At 33.5% G+C, this 21,114-nt stretch overlaps 1 protein-coding gene across 1 annotated transcript; it reads right to left on the bottom strand.

The window, feature by feature from the left end:
- Window positions 1-4,635: 4,635 nt before the first annotated feature.
- On the bottom strand, window positions 4,636-6,813 carry LOC132270189 (uncharacterized). Its single transcript, XM_059771387.1, has 2 exons — window positions 6,467-6,813; window positions 4,636-6,379 (listed from the first exon to the last, which is right to left on the bottom strand). The coding sequence occupies exons 1-2, from the start codon at window positions 6,811-6,813 to the stop codon at window positions 4,636-4,638; spliced, it is 2,091 nt and encodes a 696-aa protein (XP_059627370.1).
- Window positions 6,814-21,114: the final 14,301 nt, after the last annotated feature.

Below are 21,114 nucleotides of genomic sequence, written 5' to 3'. Positions count from 1 at the left end.
GCTTTTTCCTCTCTGATTTAAATTTTCTTTTAGCGAGAATGTGTTTTGAATCTTATTGTTTATCATCTCATTTTTTGTAATAAAATTTTTCTTTATTGACCAGGGTTTCTTATAACTAGTCAAAAATGCTTGTCATCTTTTTTAACAGAACAACATTAAAAAAGAATGCCAACTTTTCACCATGCCTCATCTAATTACTTACAATAATCTGTTCAAAGAAACAAAAGCATAAATGATCAATAAAATAGAAAAAACGAAAGCATAATTAAAAGAAAACTCTTACCATCCGACAAGATGAAGGGTCCAACAGCTGGATGTGGGAATTACTTAAACCAACAGCAAGATGTACTCCATCCGGCACCCATCTGACACTTATCACATGCCCAATTTCCTCATCAATCACAACAAGTGCAGAAGTAGCGCCATTAGCAGCATTCCACAAATATACTGAATTCCCAAGAGCGATAGCGACAATGTTACTGCTACTCCAATCCAGTAAATTCAAATAAAACTCATCTAGGAGCTCAGAAACAACAAGAATCCTTTCTGGAGACTGTTAAATTACCAAACAAACACATGTCAACAAGAAAACAATCAATCCAAAACACAAATCAGAATGAGAGCTTAGCAACAAGAAGAAGAAAAAGGAAAGAAAGAAAACCCACTTGGGGAATCTATCTCCTAGACTTGTTCTTAAAAGCAAGGATCCTCTTCCTGTAAGCTTCTTTGGCTGGAGAGCATGGTGTTGGGCTTTCCTTTCTTACCATCCCACCGTTGAGCATGTAATGTGCAAAATCAAAATCCATTGCAGATCGGTTGGGAATAAACCTATCCAGCTGCCATCCCAAAAGAACAAGATTAGTGTGAATTTCCAATAAAACATATATATATATATATATATATATATATATATATATAAAGGCAAAATGACAGGAAAAAATCAGCCATAGAGTTTAAAACCCAGGAGCAAGATTAGTGTGAAGCCTATTGCGATGACAAAAGAAGGCAGGCAAAGATATTAAAAAAAAAATTAAATAAATAAAGAGAGTATATTTTGAAATGTAATATTTTCTTTATATGGAACACAAAAACAAAACCTGAAACTATCGTTATTGTCTTCTACAACTATTTTGGTTCCTTTCGAGTAAAAATTCTTTGTAATCCAAGACAATAGGACATATGATAATATTACATTATTATCTCTTTTCCTCACTTAGAAACCTAACAACTGGAGAAATGAAAATGCTTACCGGTTCACCTTATAGCCTGTTGGCTTATGGTTTGAATTATAAACCCACTGGTCAAGGTTCGAGACTGGTATATATAGAGAGGAAGCTATATGAGAAGTCACAGATGTTCGATTGTGAATCTTTTGGTCATTCTACCCAATCTTGCTCTTCTAAGTCCACTACTAAGCATACACAAAAATGGAGAATGAAGGAGGACGGCTAGACCTAATTCGAATTAGTGGGAGGAAGTTATAAGGGGAAAAGGGAGAAGTGTTGTGGATCCCCCCAATGAGGAATTGTGAAAGGAAAGCCCTAAAATGGCTATACCTATTGCTTCATTATCAAATATATTTGAATTCACTTCTTCTTTTGATGTGTCTTTGATCACAATCTCATTGCACCTCTCTCAAGAGATTATGGGACCTATTGATTATTTAAACTTTATTGGGTCTATTTCTCTGAATAAAGAAAGAACTACGTAAATCCAAATTTATACAAATAGAAACAAAAACATATTGAGTGTGTTTTCCCTGAATCTTCATGTTGAATCCCATGGAAATCCAAACCAAGAAACCTACAGGACTATGACTTAAAAAATTATCTAATGATGTCAAAAATTCTAGTTGTGCAGAATCTATACAAGTTGAACAAATAAACCCTAAATTCCTGAAAACTCATATTCGTAGACAATAAACCATCCAAATATGCTAAAGAAACCCTTACGTGAAAAAACAATCAAAATCCAAGAAATTAATGGGAACATCAACCACAAAAATCTAAAGATATTGCAAACAACACTAGATATCGTCTAAAAAAAAGAAACATTCAAACAGTAGACGAAGAAACCGTAGTTCACAGTAAATCCAAAAGTCCAACAAATTCACGAAGACAAACAAAAGAAAGAAAATCAAAAGGAATTCGATACAAAAGCTAAAAGAATTTAAACTTTTCTCGTTTTCTTGAATTCATTGCAACGAAACAGAAAGCTGAAAATATCAATTGGTTGGCGAACATACATAAACACACACAAGCAGATGGAAACACATACTTTTTCGCACAAATTTTGCCTTCGAAGTTTCTTATCGGAGAGAGGGAATCGCGACATTTTTGTGTCCAATTCCTGAATCCAAAATTGATGTTTTAGGAACAGCATATATATATATATATATATATATATATATATATATATATATATATATATATATATATAGGGATCAAAATTGTATAAAAACAGAGTAGAAATCCTAGCAAAACGATGAACAAGACTAGAGAGAGAGAAAGAGAGAGCAAGAGAGCGTTGATGAATGAGTTGGGTTTAAGAGAAAATTAGCAAAACCTCCACATATCAACATGTACGAAGAACGTGAGAACTTGCATTAACTCATTAAACAACATATCAACAACTTCTCCTCCACAACAATCAATCAAAACCTCCACATACGATGATCCCATACTCCCATGCTTTCAACATTTTAAAACAAGAAAAAAAAATGGCCTCCACATGGGCCGATGTAGCAATAAGGTAATAAAGTTCAAGATACACCATAAAATTGGTCACTTAAAGGCATGTGACCCCCCCCGAGTATGAGTATAAAAAGCATTACAAATGTGCAATCATAAAAGATTTTTATCGAACATAAAGACCATATAACTTACAAATTTGATGTACTTGATAGCCATGCAATCGACGCTCCCGTTGTTATCTCTTCCCAGCCCCTAGCGGGAAGACTACATTTGAAGTACATGCAAATCAATTAAACAAAATATAACACCAAAATATTGTACAAGTGGAGATGGTTAAATGAAAAAACTCAAAAATAAGGGACATATGAGCAGACAACTTTTTTATTAGGCGCTAGTAACCAAAAGCAAGACTCTAAACAAAATAAATAAATAAATGGGGTAACAGTAGTCAACTAAGATTATAGCAAAATCCTTTTTATTATTGTTTCTTTATTTTTTTATTCTATCAAACATGATTGGACTATTTGGACCACAAAAAATCAGAAGGAAGCCTAAAAATCTATTTGAAACAATTTTTCCCAGAAATACATACTTCCCTTTGAAAAATCAATAAAAAAGAAATTCTCAAACAATTTGCATGAAACCAAGTCCATTGGAAGCTTAAACACACAATTTTTCTTCTATCAATTTAAATCAATAAATTTTCTTACCGATTAAATAAGGTTTGAAGGAAAAGATAGGAAAAATTTTGCTTACAAAACAAGGATCACAGCATGTTAAGATTAACTTCAAAAATCCATACTAATTTCAAAATCCAATCAATTTGAGCCAAAACAAAAACCTGTAAACTCATTAATAATAACTGATATCACATAATTTGAAGTGATTATTGTCAATTATGCTCGTGAGTTTGAAACGTATTCGTTCACGTGATCTTTTGGACATTTAATAGAGAAACAAACAAGTCTTTTTCTTTGTCATTGTATAAAAAAGAACAAGTGATAAATACCAAAAAGTGCCATACATACCTCATCGGTTCGCAACACAACAAATTGGTCTCTGCTGGTTATATGTGACAACACCTCACTTCAGGGACGGATATAAGTCCAAAATCCTTAATAAAGTAGTCCCCAAAGGCTCTAGACATTGCCAATCTGGGGCATTCCTCATTCGGCAGCCAAATTTTGTGCACCACAGGCTTGTCGTTTAAACTGAACACTCTTCCTTTGTACTAATTTATCCATTCAGCCTCATCTGTCAAACAATGTTGATAATGTAAACACAATGTTCATATAATTTTTGAGACACAAAGAAAGTGAGGAAGAGAGAGACTCACGAGGTAAATTATGGTTGAAATAACAGTCATAATGCAGTAGGGGAGCTCCAAGGAATTAATAGTGAGGAAACAAGTCATAATGACTTTAATATGATGTTATTTTCCTAGCCTTCCGTAAGCATGTAACATGTAAGCCCGTCCATTGTCACATAATCCCATAACCTCCTTGCTTTCACGACCCTCCAGCTGCCAGAAAACTCACACACCTATGATTTTTAAATAACACTCCACATGAGACTCATACGAGGACCCAGGAAAATAATTTCAATACCAAAATAAACCACCAGACGAATAATACAGATTCAACTTAGAATAAGTTACATCATACTTAGAAATGTTTTCTAAATAAGTTAGAAATACTATCACAACATAGTTATACTAATGCAGTAGGGGAGCTCCAAGGAATTAATAGTAATTACAAAATAATTCCATATTTAAGGCCTTAACACCTTACAAAATAACTCCACTAGAATTAGCAATTATATAACTATTCTATCCAGGTATAGGAGCCTTGCACTTTCGACGATTATGACCATTCTCGCCGCATCGCGAACAGTGTAATGACCTTACATTTTGAAATTGTGATTCGATTCGTTTAATACGAGGTCATCCAGGGGGACGTGTTACCGCAGGAGGCCTAAGATGGGAAGTACCTTCACCGTCAGCAGCAGCAACAGCAGCTGCACTCGGCATATCATGCATGGGGACAGAAGACATGAGATGTTCACATAGTTTTTGTTGTGTTTCAACCCTAAACCATGGATCAACCATCTCATAAATATTTAAAGATAATTCATGGATGGCATAGCATGCATGCGAACAAGGAATCCCACTCATGGTCCACTTCAAACAACTACAAGAATTTTCACTGCCAAATACCACCCTGAATGGTTTTCTGTCTCGATCATTTATTGTACACTCAGTAGGCGAAACACGCATCGACTGAAAACCAAGAGCTAACTCTTGCTCTTTTTTGATTTTCTCCTCAATACGATCCCCAACCGGGATAGTCCACTTCTGAACGTCCAAACTCTTTTGGTATAAAAATTTGCTGAGTCTTTGCATGTGTGTATCCATCAGCCTTGTGATTGAAAAAACTCTCTCTTCTTTCACCCATGCATTGAAGGACTCTGCTTGATTGGTGTATAATTTATCCCAACGCTTGGAAGTAAACATAGCATTTGACCAATGTTCAGGTGAATTCGCCAAAACCCAATCGTATAACTCCCCTCGAAATACCCGCATGGTAGCCAATGCATTCTTATACTCATCTACAGTTCGAGCATATGCAATTTTATCGAGTAATTTTTTCGCATGCTCTTTACCCGAAGCCCTCAATCCTAAACTTTGTCTCCCAAGAATGGATGTAGAAAAATTCGCCGTTAGGTGACGAAGACACCATGAGTGGTACTGGGAGCCAAAAATATCTCTAATACAACTTATTAGGCTCGGATGCCTGTCGGTTAAGATTGTCACAATGCGACCATCTAGAATCTCTTTCACCTTGCTCAAGAACCAATGCCAATCATCATCATTCTCAGAAGAAACAACAGCATACGCCAAAGGCCACAAGCTATCATTCGCATCGAACCCCGTTGCACCAAGCATTGTTCCTTTATAATTGCCACTCAAGTGGCAAGCATCGATTGCTAACATGGGCCTGCAATAGTTGATGAAACCTCGTATGGAGCACCCATAAGCTACAAACACTCGCTTAAATCTCCTATCATCCGTGCACTCCCACGATGTAATTGTCCCAGGAATATATTCTGTTATTCGTTCACACAACCACGGGACTAAAATATAGCTATCCTTGGGATTTCCCTCAATGATATGACGTGCACACTCCTTAGCTCTCCACGATTGCATGTAAGTCATTTTAGCAGAAAATTCACCGTTTATGTCTGTGGAAATAGTCTTGGGGGTGCATTTAGGATTGTCCCTAACCTTGTTCACAATAGCTCGACCCATTTCCTTCGACCAAAAAATGGCTTTATAATCTGAAATGTCTTGAGCAGTGTGAGTGTGAACATTATTAAACCGCTTGATTCTCACTATATCACCACTTCCTTCACAACCAGCTGATAATTTCCATGGACAATTATTAACCTCGCACACAACTCTATAATATTTTCTGCTATTGTCCAAGTACTTGAACTGAAAATGATTACGAAGACCAAACAAAACGAGTGCATCTTTGAAATCATTTGGGCTGTCAAAAAGCTGATCCACGCAAAGAATGTCATCAATGTGTCGGAAAGAATCCCGATGCACATTTATCGGAGGAAATGAAGACGTTGACGCAACACTTTGTAGAAGACCAATTGGCGATGTGGCTTCAACAAATTGTCTACAAGTGGATAAAAAGGTATATTAAAAATCACATAACCTATGCAGTGCATACATCAATGTATTACTTTAAATATATGTGTCTTACCTCTCACTATGATCAGTAGGAATTGTGCATGATGCAATTACAGGCTCTACATCTTCCATATACACATTTAGCATGGGACCACTCACTACAAGCATCACTCTAAATCCAGATTCTCCCGTCATCCTCAAAAGTTCATTCTTGTTAGATTCGGTGGTATAATATATGACTTTACCACTCATGTTTGAAGATGAACGTTGTTGTAACTCATTTATAAATGATTCGTATGTTGTTGTTGTTGTTATCATAAAAGGGTCTGTGACATCGCCGATGTATATAATTTCCCCATTCTCATTTTTGTCAATTTTCCCATCAAATCGACAATAACATATAATTTGTCTCTCATCCATTTGTCCAACTGCTTCGAAAATTGACTCATTAGTTTAAAAAAAAAACTAAATATGAAGTTCAAAAAATAATGAAATATAAAACAATTAAATATCATAATTATATAATGTAATTTAGAGATCTATTTACAGCGAAACACTACTAATTCCCTCAATAGGGATAGGCGGTGTCAAGATTAAACTTTTCCTAAACACACACTACAGACCTTTTTCAAATCAAAATACAACCACAAAATCAATGCCATTGATTACTAGATAATTGTATCACTATGTGTACAACAAACATATATACAAGATGAGGGAGATTATGAGATGAATAGAGAGTTAAATGAGACAATATAAATTGAAAATAAAAAATTGAGAGTTAAAAATAGAGAGAGAGCAGAGTGTTGAATATTTTTCACACACATAATTTATATGTGTAAGTCTTGAAAATGGGGGAGACAAGTACAAGGGAATGTTGGAATAATAAATTAATACTAAATACATTTTTTTGATAAATTAATGCTAAATACATATATTAAAAAAGCCTCATTTATAGAGTTTGCTAGCTTTTGCATCAATTCTATCATGTGCGCAGATGCCTAAAGACATATTACACAGAGGTATACTCTACATGCCATTTGAGAAAGAGGCAACAATCTTGAATAATTCTTGATCTAAATTGAGTTATAATAATTAATTATACATAAAAACTAATTGGACTACCTATGTGTTGGTGGCTTTGAATTTTAACTCCTAAATTCCTAGGTTCTGCTGAGGATTTAGTCTGCAGTTATCAAAGAGCCTTGGATATATAGCTTGAATGAAAAAAGCTACCAAAACAAATAAAATCATTCTTCTTTGGCCCTCTGACTATGTGGGCATGGAAGATTCCCGTAAATAGTCTAGTTATCTTAAAATTGAACAAATTGTTAAGTTTCAGAATTCTTTCTAATAGGAACCATTTTTTATTTTTTGTATTACTTACTTTTTCCACTTCTATTACCACCCTTCCCCATCCAAGCGACTCAGCTTGAGTGGTATCTCATGTCGCTTCCAAATAAGGATTCAATTTCCATGTAAAAAATAATAGTAAAAAATTGATAAATTCTGACTCTTTTTGTAGGAGGATACAGATATAGCTGATTTTACATAGATATTATTTTCTAACGGAGTGAATTGATACTACTCATAGCTATCGAGCAATATTGTGGTGTGTATTGGTTGTAACTGACAATGTGAATTTAAAATTTCAAATGGATATAACCATGGTCAGTATTAATGGTTTTAACTAAATTTTGATATTTCCATTAAAATGGTATCTCTCTTTGATTTTGGATCATGTGTGTGGTTATTAAATTATGTGTTGATTTGTAAGGTTACTTTCAGATTTGGACAAAAATAAAATGAAAGTCTTGATAGTTTGTTGATGTAATGAGCTTAAAAATTTAAAATTATATGCTTTGAATATATATCTATATCAGTCCATGGCAACTACTGCTTAATGATAAATAAGCCGTGAAACTACTTTGATCATATGGAGCTTATTAGTTGCATCATGATTACTACTAGTTTTGTGTATGTGTTCCATTATGTACTAGTTAATGTGTGGTATTTAGGCCTATGGCCAGTGTGTGTGTGTTAAAATCATGTATAAACATACATATATATGACAAAGTCGTGTTATGTTTATATATTTCAGCCCAACTCTTGTAAAAATTAGAACAAATTCATGTTGGTTTGGATGACTCCTAAAGGTTTTTTTTTTTGGAAGGTTAAACAAGTATTATTATACCATTTCTCTCATTCCTTCTCTTTCTCCTTCCAAATCGAGGTACGTTAGGGTTTTCTCTCCCCTAATGGCACACGTGTTCTATGGACCTGTATTAGAGTATAGTTCACACTATGATTCTTAAGATTGATGTGCTTATTGACGGTCCAGTGCTGTTTCAATCTCCTCCTAACAGCACTTAACATAATCATAAACTAGATTTAGCTCAGCCATTTTGTCTTGAAGTTTTTCCTCAATCTCATTGGGAAGCTATTCATGTAGTGGCTGAAATATGTTTGTTTTTTTATGATCCAAACACACTCAAACAAACACCAACAGTGACCAATAGCTAGCCGCAGAAGTTACAATAGGTGTAGCTAGCCTATGACAAGTGTGTTTGTGTTAAAATCTAGGTCATACAATTCTTTTTAACAGGTGTAAATCTAGCTCCCATTCTCACGTTTTGTTTGTAATTTAATTTTGTTGCTTTTGCGCTCTATCTACCACTTTATGCGACTTAGTATAAAACCAAATATAAATATTAACTTACTGAATTTTTCTGTTACTATCAAATACCATTAAAGCAAAATTACAAAATTAGACCCTCCCTCACAAGAAACAAAATTTTAAGAATTTATTAATCATTCTAATCGATTGCAATAGGCTGCCAACATAGTTAATTGAGAGTCGATAATTCAAAGAGCATTTCATTTTATTTTTGTCCAAAGCTGAAAGCAACCTTACAAATCAACACATAATTTCATAATTACACACATGATCCAAAATCAAAGAGAGATACCATTTTAATGGAAATATAAAAAAATAAGATGTTTGGATACAATTGAAAATCAAAAAATAAAAGTACATGAAGCACCAGATTTAAAATTAGATTCCTCATAAGTACAAATAATTCTTTGAGACTACGCTTTCATGAGTACAAATAATTCTTTGGGAGCTCCGAGAATTAGTGGGGTAAAACCATGTATATCTCGATTGCGAGAAATATATATAATGCAGCTAAAAGAGCATAGGCAGATTTAATAAAGCAATCCCTACAAAAATCTATAAACTCTACCATGTTTTAATGCTTATCTCTTAAAAGAGACTTTAGTAGTACTGCACTTATCTGCTAGGAATTGAAAACTTTATATCACCCATTAGCTGTTTTTAATTTTATTTTGATTTTGATTCTGATTCCTTCCCTCGTGCAAAGAGAAGTAGTATCCGTATTCACCTTCACATAAAGGTGGTGTCTTTGGTTTGATTGTAGTGCCAGAGTTTTGGACCAAAAAAAACAGATCCACCTCAAAGAGAGAGAGAGAGAGAGCTCTCTCATGTGGCCTTTTCAAAACAGAGCAAAATACAAAGAAATATTGTCAGTGTTCCCTTAACCTCTTCACTCCTCATTTATGAAACCTGTCTTTCTTTATTTATTTGACATCAAAGCTCTGTCAAGTGAAATTCTCAACTCAACTCACAATATTATATATATATATATATATATATATATATATATATATATATATTTGTTTTTGGAGTAAGTGTTGTGATTCTGTACACAATAGGAGATTATTTATTAATCTACCAAGTTTTTTTTTCCTCTTGTTATCTTCTTCATTGTCTTTTCTCTCATTGTTTTCTTCTCCATGTCTTCTTGTTACAGACATCTTTCTTGTTATACCTAAACTGTATTGTCTGTTATACCTGTCAATATATACCTATGACATAGATTTTGGTGTTCATTTATATTAGTTGACTAAAAAACTGATTGAAAATTTGAGATTATTGAATTCTTCTTCTCCAATTATATACTGTTTTTTCATGTCCTTTTGGTAGTAGACAAAGAGGCAGGCTAAAACCAACGTAATTAGAATGGATTTTAAAATGTTAGACGTAAAAATTATAATTCATGTGCAGGGGAGGAACTACCTTATAATTTTTTAAATGAGCCCTTATAATTAGCCCAAATTTGTGCAACATTTTGTTACACACATTTCAAACATATACAACAAACAGAGCAACAACAATCTTGATTGCAGAATAGAAATTATATATATATATATGATTGCATAATAGAAATTATAAGAGGAGAATACATATAAACATAACCTAGATGAAAATCAAACATCCAATTGGAAAAAAAAAAAAATTATACCACTAAATCAAGGCCATAATCATCTAAAAAATAAACGTGTGTGTGTATGAGAGAGAGAGAGAGTACTTACTTCAGTTCAAGAACAACAATAAATGAATGGCAGAAGTGGAGAAATGCTTCGCTGGGTTATAGAGAGGGGCAGAGACAGAGGGCGCACCAATGACGGTTAGACGTGGAGAAGTGCTTCGCTGTTACAGAGGGGGAAAGAGAGAGGGCTTGAATGAGGGTTAGGGCTCAACCAAGGATGCTTTAATCCTGTTACACAGAGGAGGGGGGGGGGGGGGGGGGGAGAAAGAAAGAGAGGTGGCTCTTGAGGGCTCTTCACGAATGAGATGAGGGAGGGTTAGGGCTCCATGTTCGGTGATGGTGTGTGCCGAGATGGGTTGCCTGGTCTTGCTTCGTTGGTTAGAGAGAGAGGGGGCGATGATATGAGATGGATATGTGATGCACGACTGTGTGTGTATTTTAGGGCAACAATTTGGGTGACTAAATTAAATGGGGGCAATAAGGTAAATGTGCTGAAATAGTGATAAGGGCATTTTTGGCAAAACATTTCTTGAACAGTAATAATCCATGTGTCACGTCAGCAATCCATTTTAGGGAAATATGGAACTTTGACTCCGCCTCTGAGTAAATACGGAACCCTAACCCCATTTATACGTAATTATCCCAATTTAAAAAGTAACCTTTTTATATTATAATATGCAATATATTAATTATTAAATTAAAAATCATTCTTTTTGCTTTTTGAGATGCAAACTTACTAATTAAATTCTTATATCAAGTGTGGTTAAAATATCTTTTACAATAGACAATATAGCCAATCCATTTAATCTTTCTTGTGACATAGTTGATCATAAATATGATTTTATTGTGAATCAAGTCACTGATATTTTTTAACTTTCATCTAAATTTTTTGTTAGGTTTTGATTATTAGTTGTAACAAATTTATCAATAGCTCCCTTTTGAGATTGAATTAGTTTATCTATTCTTCTCTTATATATATATTTTTTAAGTTTTTCAAATCCGGATTTATACTTTCTAGCATACATATTAAAAAATATGGGTAAAAATAGTCATAAGACTCACACCTCACAAACAAATATACAAATATATGAAAAATATAGATATATACAAATTTATAATAACAAAAGGTAGTAAAACTAAAAAATAATTAAGGAAAAAATAACAATATAACCTGATTTAGAAAGCCCCAATTCAATGCTGCTACAAATTTTTCAATAAAATAAAAGTGCGTTCAAATGGAAATTTGAGACTAATGAATATTGTGTCGAGAAGAAAGAAAATTGTAAAGTTATAATGAGAGAGGAATGAAAAGGGAGATGACTTGTAACTTGTAAGTAACTTGTTGAGATTGCTGAGAGAGGAGAGAATCAGAATGAACATGAGGATTATGGATAAGAAAAAATAAATAAATAAAATAAAATTCTAAAAAAGAGAATATGGAAAGTTTCTTCGATTCCCTATACGGCTAAATATTTATTGTGGTGCAACTTACCGAAAAAATATTAAATATATATAGTGCTGGTGTAAAAAAAAAAAAAAAAAAACTATGTATAAGATAAAAAAAGAAAAAAAAATATTAATGAAATATTTTAAGAGATAAATAAAAAAATGAGATGTTTTAGGAGATAAATAATTTATCTCTTTGTTAAAGTTTAATGAAAAGGCGTGAATATAAGGAGAGAGAAAACAAAAAAAAGAAGAATTATTTTAGGAGATAAATTTTTTAGAATTAGTGTTCAATAAGGAAAAAATTACAATATATCATATACAAGGCAACTATAATATTTTAGGGCCTTTTTATTGGCTGAGGCCTTAGGCGACCGCCTAACTCGCCTAAGGCTCGAGCTGCCCTTGCACATGACCATCAACCCAGTATTTCATGCGCACACGAAGCACCATTGAAATTGACTATCATTTTCTACGAGAAAGAGTGGTTCTTAGAACTCTTCTCACACGGTTTGTCTCGTCCAAGTAACAGATCACTGACATCTTTACCAAGCCTTTCTTTAAGGATGTGTTAATTAATTTGAGGACCAAACTGGCCTGTGAACATCACCCCAGTCCAGCGAGGGAGTATAGAGAATTCTGAACAAGATGAGTCCCACAGCGGTAGCACAAATTCAAAACTAAGGGTCCGTTTGGATGGCGATAACGTTATATGTTATGGTTTGGTATGATATGAAAATAACCGTTTTGGTATTGGTATGTTTTTAGTAGAAATCGGATCCATGTTTGGTAATGATTATTTTGTTTTTGATAATTATATATCAGAAACATGATAACGCGTTTGGTATTGTCATGCATTTTAAGGAATCCGAAAACAAAACATGTTTGGGAAGTTAGTTTTGTTATCAAAAATTCTGAATCAATAACAGAATACCTTTTTGGTAAAGACTGTTTTGTTTTTGTTTTGAAAAATTATAAATATGAATACAATTATAAGTTTATATGTAAATTTATATGTATAGTGGCAACCAAATTACAAATCTTAAACTTTGTAATAATGAATAAATCTGCATAAACATGATTAATGACAACCAAATTACAAATCTAACTTTGTAATAATCTTTCAATGAGAGCAGATCTTTGCATTCCATTTATCTTTTTCTTTTAGCTTGCATTCCATTTAACTTTGTTTTGTTTCATATATATATATATATTATATAAATTCATGATGAATGTGTGAGAGAGAGAGATCCTTGTAGTTGAAACTAACAAGAAACAAAGCCAAAACATTGATCTTCTTGAATTGGTCAGAGTTGAGATTTGGTGGACATTGAAGCTTGTGAATAGTTTTACTTCATTTAGATTAGTTTGAAATTTTGTAGTGGAGGTCCTTCAAATTGGTAATATTTTTTTTATTTAGTCATGAGACCATTTCCCCTTTTCTTGAGTATTTATTTTGATAACCGACTTGTGAATATTTCATATAATATCCAACCATAAACAGAATTGATAAATGTGAATAAAGATTAAAAGCAAGCAATCAAGGAAGATCCATCTCTTACAAGACTGAACAACATTCACATTTATACTTCCACGTATAGTTTTGCTTTGTACATCACAATTTTAAGAACTTGAGTGTTGCACCATTCACATATATACTTCCACATATAAGGAGCTAGACATTCCTTAAAAATAGTATGTGTGTACACACACACTTCATTACACTTGCATAAAATGTACATACAATTGGAGATCACTAATATTCATTCCATAAAATGTACACCCACTTCTTTATACTTGCATAGGCCTCCATTTGATTGACTTAGGGATCACTAGTTTCTTGGAGTTGCAGCAACTGGAGAATGTTTCCTATCAATCCCACTGGTGCCACTGCCTACAACTTACTGCCATATCCTTCAATGTAGTAGCAAAAAATGAATTTGAATGTAAAATAAGACATTACCTATAGTAACAAAATATAAAGCAGAGTTAAATTCAATTTTTTTTTTTTTTTTAAATCCGGCATGATTTTCCCTTAAAAATGGACATTTTCAAAATTTCAAAACACAATAAACACAAGGGACACCGCCTACATAATTAATTCAACAAGGGACACTGCCCACAAAATTCATTTAACAAGGGATACCGCACACAAAATTATTTCAACAAGGGACATCGCCCACAAAATTCAATTAACAAGGGACACCGTCCACAAATTTAATTCAAGCAAGATATATCTAACCTTCTTTCAGGCTAAGCTGCAAATTTGGAGTGTAAATGACCTCATGCAAAACAAAACACATGAACAACATTAGAGAAAAACAAAATAACACATGGTAGGAATGAAATAATTAGAAGTAGTAAACAAGATATATCTAACCTTTTTTCAGGCTAAGCTGCAAATTTGGAGTGTAAATGACCTCATGCAAAACAAAACACACGAATAACATTAGATAAAAACAAAATAACACACGGTAGGAATGAAATAATTAGAAGTAGTAAACAAGATATATCTAACCTTTTTCAAGCTTAGTTGTAAATTTAAAGTGTAAATGACCTAATGCAAAACAAAACACATGAACAACATTAGATAAAAACAAAATAACACATAACACACGGTAGGAATGAAATAATTAGAAGTATTAAATAAGATATATCTAACCTTTTTTCAAACTTAGTTGTAAATTTAAAGTGTAAATGATCTCATGCAAAACCAAACATATGAACAACATTAGAGAAAAACAAAATAACACACGGTAGGAATAAAATAATTAGAAGTAGTAAACAAGATATATCTAACCTTTTTTCAGACTAAGTTGCAAATTTAGAGTGTAAATGACCTCAGTAACAAAATTTTACAAATGCCTTAAAGCTCACTCCCAAAATGACAGAGAAGAGAACACAACAACAACTAATACGCAGTTCAAAATATACCATTTAAGTATATATTACATACTAAATGAAACACAGGAAATTAACTAAATACGTATTACATGTTATATATTACAAAAGATGGAAGTTTATCTAACTTCATCTTTCAATAACAACGATAATGAGCAACAAGAGGACAATCACAATAAACATGATTGTGATAGCAAGACATCTACAACCTAGGAAGAGCATGTACTTCTATCTACATTGTTCATTTTGAATCATTGCAATGACTCTGTCCAAGTCAGATTGAACTTGTTTTTCAACTTGTGCACCTTGATGCAACTCATCCACCCACATAAATGCATTCATATGTGACTACAAGAAATATAAATAATACAATTAGGAAATAGTAACAGAAATAACACCTAAAAGTTTAAAACCATACTTCCCGAGCTGGACACCTATAGAATTGTCGACCATCATTTTTTGGAGTTCGAGCCCTATACAGATGCATAGGACCTCTACCACATGCACATTGTGGTCGCTCACCTTCAAGCCTATACATAAGTGCCCCTACAAGTACTAAAGTATTTAATATTTGATGTCCTAATATAATTAGTTATTATAGTTATCCATATATAAGGAGCATCTTAGTTTAATTTACGTAATATAATTTGTTATTACAGTTATCCATATTAAAATTCTACACACTATTAGACAGTTTTATAATTAGTGATTACAGTGCTCCTAAATTAGGTTGGCAATACGATCACGATAAATATCCATCTGTCGTATCTGTGTATGAGTAGCATTGACCACCTGAACATCGTCATCCACATCAGGTTCATTTTGTGAAGATTGAGGGGTTTCAGAATCAAAATTTCATCATATTCACCTTGGGATCTTAAGAAATTATGCAATGTACAACAGGTAATGACAATAAGAACTTGAGTGTCAAAGTGATAAGGGGGCATTTGCTTCAATATAGCGAATCTTATCTTTACCAACCCAAAACATCGCTTTATGATATTCCTCAATGATGAATGCCTAAAATTGTACACCTCTTCTCTACCACGTGGTCCTCTAGTATGTTTACGATATTCCTGCATGTGGTAACGTTGACCCTGGTAAGGGGCCAAAAACCCCGGTTGATTGGCGTACCCAGAGTCCACTAAATAAACGTACCTGTCACGTTAAGTATGTTAAGTATTAAAATTAACGTATTTGTAATGTTAAATGCATAAATATGGAAAGGTAATTTTTTTACCTTCGGGTGGTGATAGAAAATTGAAATCCTCATTTTGAATGTACTCATTTAAAATCTTCGAATCATTAGCAGACCCTTCCCACCCTGCTAGAATGTATGTGAGTTTCATATCAAATGAACACACGGCCATGACATTTTGGATCGTATCACCCTTTCTACCACGAAAGAGTATTTGTTGGTCAACTGGCACTACAACATGGATATGAGTACCATCTATGGCTCCTACACAATTCTTAAAGTATGGGTAAAACTTTGGATTATTCTTTATCTCTTTAGGAATTTCATTCAAATTCGGGGGAACAATAATCTTAGTCCCTCACTCATAAATTAACTTTAAGACAGTATGAAAGTGATATGAAATTGTGGATGTAGAGTGTTGGAATCTTTCAGCAACAACATGATTCTTTTCATTGTGAGACACGATAAGTAGGAAAATTGTAACTCGTTCTTCTACCGTTAGAAATGTTGAATCTTTCATTCCTAACAATTTCAACTCATGACATAATGCCCTAAAGGTATTGGGGTACATCCGAAAATTTTCATAACACCTATCTTCATGTTTATTTAAAAGCTCGAATACGTAATCTTCCCCTTGTAATATGGAATCCCTATAACGTTGCTTATCAAAATGTTTATGATAGTACTCATATACGGCTGTGATCAATACAAGAATTTCCTCCTCCTCCTCATCATCATAAATGGTTAATATTGTCCTTATATCCATAGCTACCATCCTATTTAAGAATAAACAGAAGCAGTTATTATAATAAAAATTAAGCAAAATGGAAAAGACATACCAAATTATACAATTATCCAGCAATAATGTAAAAGCAATAGATATAGAACATAAATAGTTATCCAGCATTAATTTAAAAGCAGTAGATAGAGGAATTAAATACAGTCTTCCAACAATAATGTAAAAGCAGTAGATAAGAAAAATTCATTACAGTCATCCAACAGTAATGTAAAAGCAGTTATAAAACAGTCATCCAAAAGCACATAAAAGTAAGATACCGAAGAAATCACAGAGGCTGATTCATCACCCACCCAACCTTCCTGTCATCAGGAATGCGAAGAAATATGTCCCTCCACACCTTGTCCTTACCAAATATCCTTATGATCTTAGCATAATGGGTATCATCAATCCCCACTAATGTGTTGACGATCTTAACGCACTCTTCAAGCTGGGGATCCATTTCTTTTTCTTTTTTACTGGGAGATGTCACTTCAGGCATTTCGGAAAATCGAGATGTTTGACAACTAGAAGATGATTTTGCTATGGCTTTTGCGATTTTATCAGCTTTCGCGTTCCCAATATTAGTCAAACATTCCATCACTAGAGACATTGTTTCTGAAAAAGTTTATTTCTTCGGTTTCTTAGCTAAAGGTTTGGGAGTATGACTGAGGTCAATTGGTCCTTCTACATTAGGTCGTTCTACATCAGTCATGCCCGCATTGCCCTTAGTGTTATGAATTTCAGCTTGATGTGTTGCCACTTGAGGCATTGTTAGCACTTGGTGAGGTCTGGGTGGCTTTGTAGAAGGATGAACATGCTTGCCAGTAGCATGTGTATTCCCAAAAATCCTTACCATCTGCTCATAATTCTTACACCCCTATTTTTTATTTTTATTTTTTTTACCATGCTTGAGAACCTACACGTTATTAGCTTACAATTATTGTTCATCAAACCCTTTTAATACTAAATCAGTAATTACTAACTGTATGTATGGTAAATAGACACGTATTGAAATACTAACCTTGCACAATCGAACCCATCTTTCAGCTTCTAACTTAATCATCCCAGTTTCACTATTGTACCCTACACCAGTCTCAGATAATATTTGTTTGCAATCATTGTATAGTGCTCTTATATTATTGAATTTTTGTTTACATTGGTTCTTCGTGTACTTCTTTCTAGTTTCCAATAACATTGCGTCCACAATATGTGTCCACCCATTTGGATTAAAAGTCGTGCCTGTACGATTTCCTTTTCCAACCTCTTCCTCCATTAAGAGCATGAATTTCTCTTGATGGCCATCACACCAAACAGAGGCATCGGCCTGTTCAATAACTACAACATCTTCACCATTCTCACCATCAAGAGAATGAATGTCTCTTGGTGGGTATTGCTCAACATTGTCATTGTTCATGTCCATCTGATTATTATTAAAGTAATTGAACAATTTAGTAAATTGTTTATATCATACTAATTTTAATGATCAAATTCAATGGTACTACATTACATAAGAATTTAAAATTCAATGGTACTACATTCAATTGTGTTTTGACTCATAATTCAACACGTCAATGATAAGTAAATAAGGTACTGTCTATGAAACACTTCAATCCAACTCAGAAATGTTCCTCCTAATACATTTTTATAGTGTACAGTAATTATGGAGTAGAATAGAAGACTACTTCAATTATGTACAGAAATGTTCCCCTTAATTCAACAAGGGACACCGCCCACAAAATTCATTCAATCAATTCAATAAGGGACACTGCCCACAAAATTAATCCACAAATCCAAGTAAAATTGCCCGTTCTCCATCTAAACTACTCCAATAAGCGGAAGATAGACATCTATTATACCATTGGACCAAAACCACGAGAAAGAACATGCTTTTACAGATGAAGCCCTGGAAGAGCCTTAAAATGCCTACCCCTTACACCTTGTTTTAATTCTCAGTAAATTCATCTACATTTATGAAGAGATCCAAGATATCACACACAAACACTCACTCTCTCTCTCTCTCACTCACACTACCTTAAAAACTGCAATTATATATATTTAGCTCATATGGAAAAATTTGAGAGTTCATAGCTAGAATATGAAAATATGTATACAAAATAGAGACACATACGAAAATATAATTTGTATCAAGGAGAGAGAACGTATTGGCAGAGAAGGGGTCAGAGGTGTTAATGGAGTGGAAGGGACAACCACACAGATATAGATGAGCTGTGATGTGTGTTGTTGTGTGAAATTAAATATGTTACACGAACTCTTAAACTTCATTTAGAAAAAAAGTCATTACCAACTGCTGATTTTGCCTAAACATAGCACTTAGAGGGAAATACATACCTTGTAAATTCAGAAGCTTTAGCCTTTCAATCGACGCACACCTGAACTTGAGAAATCAGAGAGAAAAATGATACAAAACCGTCAGATCCTCCATCTAACAACTACGAACTAGGATTTTGGTGGAAAAGATAGAATCGACTCACACACCTGAGATAATAGACACGATCGGCCTGTTCGAGAAACACAGGGAAACCTTCGATCTTTGCACTCCAGCACGAACTAGGGTTTCGGTAAAATCGCCTCACACACAAATCGGTCACAGATCAGAGACGGACGAAAGCAAATACAACGGAGATTGCAAAGAAAAACCTTGTATGATCATGGATTTGTCAATCTTGAAGCAAATCGACAACACCCAACCTTTGTTTCAAAGGAATCGCCCCTCAGTCGCCTCTGGAGTGCAAAGACGAAGAGAGAGAAATATTCTGCAGAAATGAGCTAGGGTTTCTAAAATTAGGTCTTATACGTGATATGCCACTACAGTATAACTTGATATTGGTTTGGACCGGCTATTTTTGGTTTCGCCTTTTGGTATGGCCACTAAAGTGTTGAAAACACCCAATATCACCATTTTGGTGATATGGGTTTTGCCCCAAATCTAAAAATGATATGGACCTGTTCAAAAACATATTAGCCCACACCAAACGAGATATGGGCCCAAAACCGAAAGCAAAACACCAAAACCAAAAACATTTTGGCCTTCCAAACATGCCCTAAGATTTTCAAAATATCATATTTGATTATGAAAATCCTAATCTTATCACCTATAGCAAAGCAATCACAATAATTGCCTTATTTATCTATGTAAATTATATGTTGTATTCTTTATAGCAATGTATTATATATCATAGTGCTGCTGGAGTTTATTTTAAGCCGAGTAATTCTAAAAATATCCTTATTTCTTTATTGGGAAGGTTTGGAAAATTAAGTAGAAAAGGTCTTGTTATGGCCTGCAAATTAATTACTGTGGTAGGACAAACAAAGGTCATTATCTAACATTAAAAGGAATAGAGTACGGCCCAACATTTAATATATATATATATATATATATATATATTTTTTTTTTCTTTTCATAAATAACATTTAATATCATTCCAATTGATTTATGTATATTCAACTTCACATGTGACAAGGAGGCAAGCTACTCTTGGGTTGGCTATCAATAACATGTTGTTGAATGTTTCTCGAAAACCTATCTTTGCGGTGCTAAGAGAACTAATTTGATCTATGACAATTCAATGCACCTTTTATTATTATTATTGCTTATTATTATTAGTCAAAATTATAAAAACAAAAACTCTGAATTATTGATTAGTAAGATAGCCCCTGAAGGGTATTCTAGGTATTTTATATTTATGATATTTTAGTAATTTTTATATAAATTAATAAGTGAGGGTATTTTGGCAATTTTGACCCTCCAGACGTCGAAAATGTGGTCCAATGACCGGGAGGGGCTTATTTGCAAACCTTTGTATAGTTGAAAGTTTGATTTGTAACCCAAGATAGTCTAGGAGGTTGTTTTTCACTTTCTTAATAGTTTTGTTTTTTTTTTTATTTTTATTTTTTTATTTTTATTGATTGATTGTCTTATCACTCATCTTCTTGCCTAAGTTTCTAATACTAGAAACAATTATATTAAGCTTTAAATAAAAATCTAAAAAAAATTCATCCTCTTTCAATTCAATATTTTCAAACTT

The sequence above is a fragment of the Cornus florida genome, unplaced genomic scaffold, assembly GCF_030987335.1.
Source record: "Cornus florida cultivar Cherokee Brave unplaced genomic scaffold, ASM3098733v1 CherokeeBrave_3.0.0_Hap2_Chr08, whole genome shotgun sequence".
In the NCBI taxonomy this organism is placed as follows: Eukaryota; Viridiplantae; Streptophyta; class Magnoliopsida; order Cornales; family Cornaceae; genus Cornus; species Cornus florida.
Note: the sequence above shows the minus strand (reverse complement) of the source record. Positions and strands in the feature narration are given on the sequence as shown.

Coding starts and splice junctions, on each gene's coding strand:
- LOC132270189 (XM_059771387.1), bottom strand. CDS start 6,813: ATGGATGAGAGACAAATTATATGTTATTGTCGATTTGATGGGAAAATT. Junction 6,380..6,466: donor CCTACTGATCATAGTGAGAG/GTAAGACACATA, acceptor ATCCACTTGTAG/ACAATTTGTTGAAGCCACAT.